At 33.3% G+C, this 6454-nt stretch overlaps 1 protein-coding gene across 1 annotated transcript in view; it reads left to right on the top strand.

Annotated features, from left to right (window-relative positions):
• The window catches only part of LOC107638999 (serine/threonine-protein phosphatase 4 regulatory subunit 3A), a 15018-nt gene continuing 9179 nt past the window's right edge, over nucleotides 616-6454 (top strand). Inside the window, exons 1-7 of the mRNA XM_016342402.2 lie at nucleotides 616-1048; nucleotides 3701-3781; nucleotides 4209-4308; nucleotides 4419-4503; nucleotides 4596-4642; nucleotides 5438-5517; nucleotides 6033-6092. Coding sequence (XP_016197888.2) covers nucleotides 1001-1048; nucleotides 3701-3781; nucleotides 4209-4308; nucleotides 4419-4503; nucleotides 4596-4642; nucleotides 5438-5517; nucleotides 6033-6092 — 501 coding nt within the window. The 5' untranslated portion in view covers nucleotides 616-1000. The remainder of the gene's footprint in view (nucleotides 1049-3700; nucleotides 3782-4208; nucleotides 4309-4418; nucleotides 4504-4595; nucleotides 4643-5437; nucleotides 5518-6032; nucleotides 6093-6454) is intronic.

The raw sequence follows: 6454 nt of genomic DNA, 5'->3' as shown, positions 1-6454 counted from the left end.
TAAGATCTAACACACCATTCCATATATGCAATCTTTATATATATATATATAAAGACAAATTACAATATAATTATGGTAAGTGTGCATTAACAATTAATTATTAAATTAATTAACTTTTGGTATATATGCACATAACATGTTTTTACTGCATAATATGAGATTTAGTAAAATTTATGATGATTTCTCTGAATTAACGTTTTCTAAACAATTCTTTTAAAAAAGAAATTGACCGTGACAAATTTAATTTTTTTTGACAATAAAGACAAAATATACATAATATAGTAATAAAATAAATTTTATAATAATTAATATTATCAAAATAAGAGTAATATTATTATCTTCCATATTTTTATACGAATAGCCTCGTAATTTAATTAAATCTCAAGAAATACCTCAAAAGAAATTTGTGTTTTCTTTTCCCTTAAATTTTAATTAAAAGTGGGGTTAGTATGAGAATGAGGCGCGCATGTCAGAAGTCAGAACCAAAAACAAACGCGAGTTACTCTTCTCAATGGTTTGGTCGTAATTTCACTGCAAACACAGTGGCATATTGGGAAATTCGACAGCGCGAGACACAAACAAGCGTAATTGTCTTCCACTGCCACTACTGCTACTTCTCTTTCTGCTTAATCGAACAAGCTCAGGGGCTGGGGCACAAAGAAAAAAAAAAAAAAAAAAAAAAAAAAAAAAAAAAAAACAAAGAAAGAAAAAAGAAAAAGAAAAGAAAACCCTCTTGCTTCCTGAGAGAAGAATAAATTAAATTCAGGGAAAGAACCCAGAGATAGATAGAAAGAGAGATAGTTGAAGAGCTCACACGATGCTGCTGCGTGAATGGCGTTAGGGTTTCTCGTTGATCCTCCCAAGCTCGATTCCCTTTCTGCAATTGTCTCCCTGTCTTGCTTCTTCAAACCCTAATTCGACGCTAGGATTCGGTATCTTCGGAAATTTTCTTCATTGTTGTGCTGAGTTTTTTTTTTTTTTTGTTTTCTGAGTTGCTGCGATGGGCGCGCCGGAGAAATCGCAGGCGAATTCCTCTAATTCGATGCAGGCAAGCTCTCCTAACCTCTAATTGGAAACTCTCTGCTTTGTCGTAGAATCTAGTCAATGCAATTTTCTTTTTTAGCTATTCGATGTTGTGCGGGTTCGAGTTCGATTTACTGGTGTTGCCTTGGAATTCATTTTTGGACTGTGTTTCCTTTCTTCTCATGAGTTTGAGATGCAGAGAGGTGTAGCTTTAGGAAATAGGACGATGCTCTTGCTTGAATAGTGAATAGTCTACTTTTGTTTTATTTATTTTTTCTTGTAATAATTGTTTTTAGTTCACTATCCATATGTGTATGTGTCAGTGTGTCAGTGTGTATTGATTATTGATTCAAAGCTTAAAGTTTTATTGAACTACCATCTACAATGATGTGCTGGCACATCAGTAAAAGAGGAAGATGCTTAATAGTATGAAAGCATTCTATGAAACTTGGCTGCCAAACAAGGTTGCTTGATTTTGGCTCCCTTTCTCAATTTTTATTTATTTCTTGGTTTAGCTTTTGTCCACTTGACACATGTCTAGAAGGATTTTGTACTAATTATCAGGGCTCTTAAACAAGTTAGATTTCCTAGGTAGTGATCAACTGGTCAAGATAATTGTTATGAACCATCTCTCTTAAAAACTTAGTTTTTTGAGCTTGAAGTGCGGATTGCGCTCAAGTCTATTTTTGTCTTGCACTGGAGTTATATCTCTATTTATAATAATGGGGGTAGTAAGGATTGAACTTTACATAGAGCCACATGAATAAATATATATCTCTAACAATACTCAAACTTGATGATTTGGAAATACATGATGGTACGAGTCGTAAAGGATTTTTAAAGTGAAAGTAGATCAAAATTAAAACCTCTTTATCAAAAGAACTGGTTACCTTCATACCTTCTCATCCACTTGGAGGTGATTAGGGGGCTGTGCTCAGTCCTTATTAGAAGGAATTAGTAACCTGAAAGTGCTTGGTTTAAAATTATTGGAGAACTTTGGATAAGGCCAGTCTTGTTTGAGCCTGAAATAAATTTCTGATGTTACCATCCTTGCTTTTGGTTGCAATTCAGATACATTCATTATATATTTCTTTCTTCTGAGATCTGTGTGTTATTTGGTAGTATGGACTCACTGGGCAGCAAGCAGTGCGCACTTGCTAAAAGTCCAATTTATAGTCTTTTTTTTGCGCTTATGCTTTTAGTCCCAACTGCTCACTAAATGGACCATTACTTTTCCAATTATCTCAATAATTGCTAATAAGAACAAAAGAATTTGCATTATTTTGTTTACTATTGTAACGTTTTGGCAATTTCTTCTTCTGTATGCAGCTTGTTGTGGCTGTATTGCTACCTTGTTCTTTTAAGGGGAATACTTATTGCCTTTAATAACATGGCATGTCATGGATTTATTATGGATATGTACTACATTATTACTGGCATCTTGGTTGTCGGCACCCTCTCAGTTTTGTCAGTCTTTTACTTTGAAAAAGAATGCATAGTCTTTATCCAATTTAATTGGCTTCTTGTTCTTGTTTCTTCATATTTCTTTCTTTTCTTGGTGCAGATTGGTCAGTCTGTTATTAATTCAAGCATTTATCTAACATACTGGTTAAGGTTCAGAACTTACATAAGATATTGCATAAATGAAAAAACAAATTTTGCTAAAGAGTGTTCAATTATAGTTATTTGGTATTGCAACTTTTTCCTGTTTTCAGTTTATCTGTTTTACCATGCAGCAGCCACATGGCATCTTCCTTCTTGTGTCTTTTGTATATGATCTTTTGCTGAGCTTTTCAATTTTGTATGTTCCATCAAATTTAAATTGTTACCTTCCATGTGTGTCCAATTCTACTTATTGGAGAATTATGTGTTACTATTCCCCCTCCCAGAAAAATGGTACCGGCTAACGTATATTTTGAATAGAGGGTATTCTATCTACTCTTGATTTTCTTTGCAAGACATTTATTCTTGTTCTATTTTAGCGAACTTTCTATTTATTGATAAACAATTTTATTAAAAAAAAATCTATAATTGAAGGCCAAACTCCTAACCCTATCCCTCAAAACTTACTTGTCTAGAAACATCTAATTAAAAGTGATTGAATTATGCCTCAACCAAATATTTGAAATGATGGGAGATATGGCACATTGCAACAAATATTTGGCCATATTCCTTCTCCTGAAACTTGCAAAACTAGTCAACAAAAGCTTATCTAAAATTGCAGGGCACGCTTAACTTATTAAAGATGTCTAACAAAGTACCCCAGAAAAGTGAGTCACATTGCAATGCAAAATACATGTGAAATTAATTTTGAATTTGTCTCACATATAACACACACTTAAGGGGAAACAGCCTTATGTGGCCTTCAAACCTACAATATGTCATTGGTATTAATTTTGTTGAGCAGAACTATCCAAATAATGGATTTGACTTTAGAGGGAGATGTAGACTTACAAAACAAGTTTATCATGGTGGATAGAGTTGTATGTGAGAAATGAATTGGGAAATGGAAATAAGATTTACAGCTAAACATATCAGGAGATCATATGATTTCTTAGTCACTTATATATGATGTTTATGTGATTTGTAGTTGTACATAACATCATTTAATTTAATATTAAAATCTTGAGTGGTTTAAATGCCTATGTAACTTAGTAATTCTTCTTATTGGATACAGCGTGTCAAGGTTTATCGAATGAATGATGATGGAAAATGGGATGACCAAGGCACTGGACATGTCACTATTGATTATATAGAGGTTTGTCTGCTGTTTCATCCAAGCTTTCATTTCTGATCAACATGTCTGTGTGCATGTGTCAGGGGACCATGTATGCATGACTTTTCATCTTATTGTTTGCTTTTGTTTATGCTGCTAGGAGGCTTTTATCTTGACCTTTTAAATTATAAATTATAATCTATACTCGAGTTCTATAAGAAAGCGTTTATTTTTGAGATATTCTCATCAATGATTGGTGATGCTCATGGGTATGGATTATTTCTCTTGTCTAATTTCTGTTACATCTTCTGCCTTACTCTTCCTAAATATCTGCGAATTGGATTTAATAATTAAAGACAATTCTATCATATTCAAATATGGAGGTCTTTTGAGTTGGTTTTTAATCTTTTTATTAGTTATATATTGAGTTTCTTATAATGAATGAAAATCATAATGATATATGATGCAGAGATCAGAAGAGCTGGGTTTATTTGTTTATGATGAAGAAGATAATGACAACTTACTAATGCATCGCATCAGTTCTGAAGATATTTACAGGAAACAAGAAGGTAATAATAGTGCTTGTTATGATATATTTTTCTATTGATGACTGATATCTACACATTTATGCTTGAAATATATGAGGGTTGACAGAAGATATCCTTTTATTATCATTCAGATACAATCATCTCATGGAGAGATCCAGAATCTGGTACAGAACTAGCCCTTAGCTTTCAAGAGACTAGTGGATGCTCTTATATTTGGTAATGAACGTTTATTAAATATTAGTTACTCTTTCTCGAGTTTTATCGTTGCTCCTACAAACCTGTCTTGAGGATTATGCTTTTTTGTACAGGGACAATATTTGCAATGTGCAAAGGAATATGCATTTTACTTTAAATAGTAAGTAATGTAAAATTTGAATGTCATTATTCCTTCACCCACCTGGATGTTGATTATATATATGTATATGCATTTACTGAAACTTAGTGCCTGTTTATGTTGGCTTGCATATATTACTGCTTTACTATTCTGTTGTCGTGTGGTGCTATATAGAAAATTTCTTCTTCGATTAGGGTGGATGAGTTGCACCTTTCTATGGTTCTGTTATCTGTTATATATGACATACTGTTGTCTGGCTCCTAGACCTGAGAGTTCATGCAACCATAACTGTGAAGTATAGCCATAATGGTTCTGCGTAGATTACACTGCTTTGTTTGGAATTGTTTTTAAGGTTAATGGACATGTATGTTTGGATTATTTTGAACTGATGTTTGTCACCAGTGATCAATAACTTAGGGATGGATGTTGCCACTATTATTTGATAATACCACTCCTTTTTTTTAACAAATTCATGCAAACATAATGCAAAATAAAATCATCTGTAGAGTGGCATTATCAAAAATAGGAGTGACAATACCATCACCCATAATTTATTATGCCTGAATTCTAACTTCTAATGGGGCAAAATGAAAAATGGTTGAACTTATTAAATTTATGTCCATGTCCCTTATATAAAGTTGTTTTTTATCATGAAAATTTCATTGGCTTTTTCAACACACAAGTACGCATAATGTTAGTCCAACAAATAAGAAACATGATCCTTGAATTCTGTTTTTGACCCTTTCCTAGGCTCCTTTGCAGAGTCATATTGATTGTTACTTTGACTTAGCCTGACTATTTTTGTATTATATTCAGGTGAGGCATTTCACAGTGTAAACAGTGAGTTAAGGGAGTTACCCGCGGTTGAGTTGTCAACACTTCCTTTGATTCTTAAGGTCTGAGCATATGACTAAATCATATAAGTTGTTGTTTCTTGATTATATTTATTTATCATTTTGCAGTTCACCATTTTCCCCTCATTTTCTCTTTGTTTGAAAAATGAGAACTGCTTGTTTGAGCACTTTTTGACAAGAAAGTTGCTTTTATACTTGAAAGAGATAAGGCCCCCCTCTCCCCTTCTCTTTTTCTCTCCAAAAAAAGAAAAAAGGGTTTTCTATCCCTCCACACACTTCCCACCCTCTAAAAAAGACACCGTGAGTGGTAGATGAAGAAATTACCTATGGTTTTGATTGTTCTGTCCATCTGTATTTGTCATCCTTTTGTGAAGTTGCTCTTCTCTCCTGTTGGCAGAGCAGGTTCATAAAATTTATGCAAGAGTATTACTGACTACTGAGTGAAAAAAGGGTTAAATATTACTACTGAACTCTCTCATGTATTCATTTAAATCATTTTTAAATTCACATTTATCTATGATACTCTCATAAAATCCATTCTCTTTTTCTGTGCACAGACTCTGGTTGAGAGTGGCATTGCAGACCAGTTGCGGCTTGCGGAGCTAATATTGAGTGATGTAAGCCACATCAAATTTGTCTGTGTCAGATAAACTGTTCACCTTTGTTCTGCTTATGCATGACTAATTGAAGTTTATGTCAATTGATTCGATATGTTTTCCTGTTGTTGTTGTTTTATAATTGCAATCTAACCACATTTGTGGTGGTGGTGTTGCTATGCTGTACTGGTGTGTAGTGTAGGGTAGAACAAGTTGGTTCTTTAGTTTTATTGATATTCTTCTGTGAAAAAAGAAAAATGTTGGTTTTGTGGCCTTCAAGTGGAAAGTATAGGCTTTACTCTTTAGATGGTTTTCCCTTAGCTTTTTGTATTTCTTTTTGCAACAATTGTTGATAATTATTATTTTCAAATATGTTAGGATGG

The sequence above is a fragment of the Arachis ipaensis genome, chromosome B04, assembly GCF_000816755.2.
Source record: "Arachis ipaensis cultivar K30076 chromosome B04, Araip1.1, whole genome shotgun sequence".
NCBI classification, from domain to species: domain Eukaryota; kingdom Viridiplantae; phylum Streptophyta; class Magnoliopsida; order Fabales; family Fabaceae; genus Arachis; species Arachis ipaensis.
The sequence above is the reverse complement of the archived record's forward strand: the minus strand, read 5'-3'. Positions and strand labels throughout refer to the sequence as shown.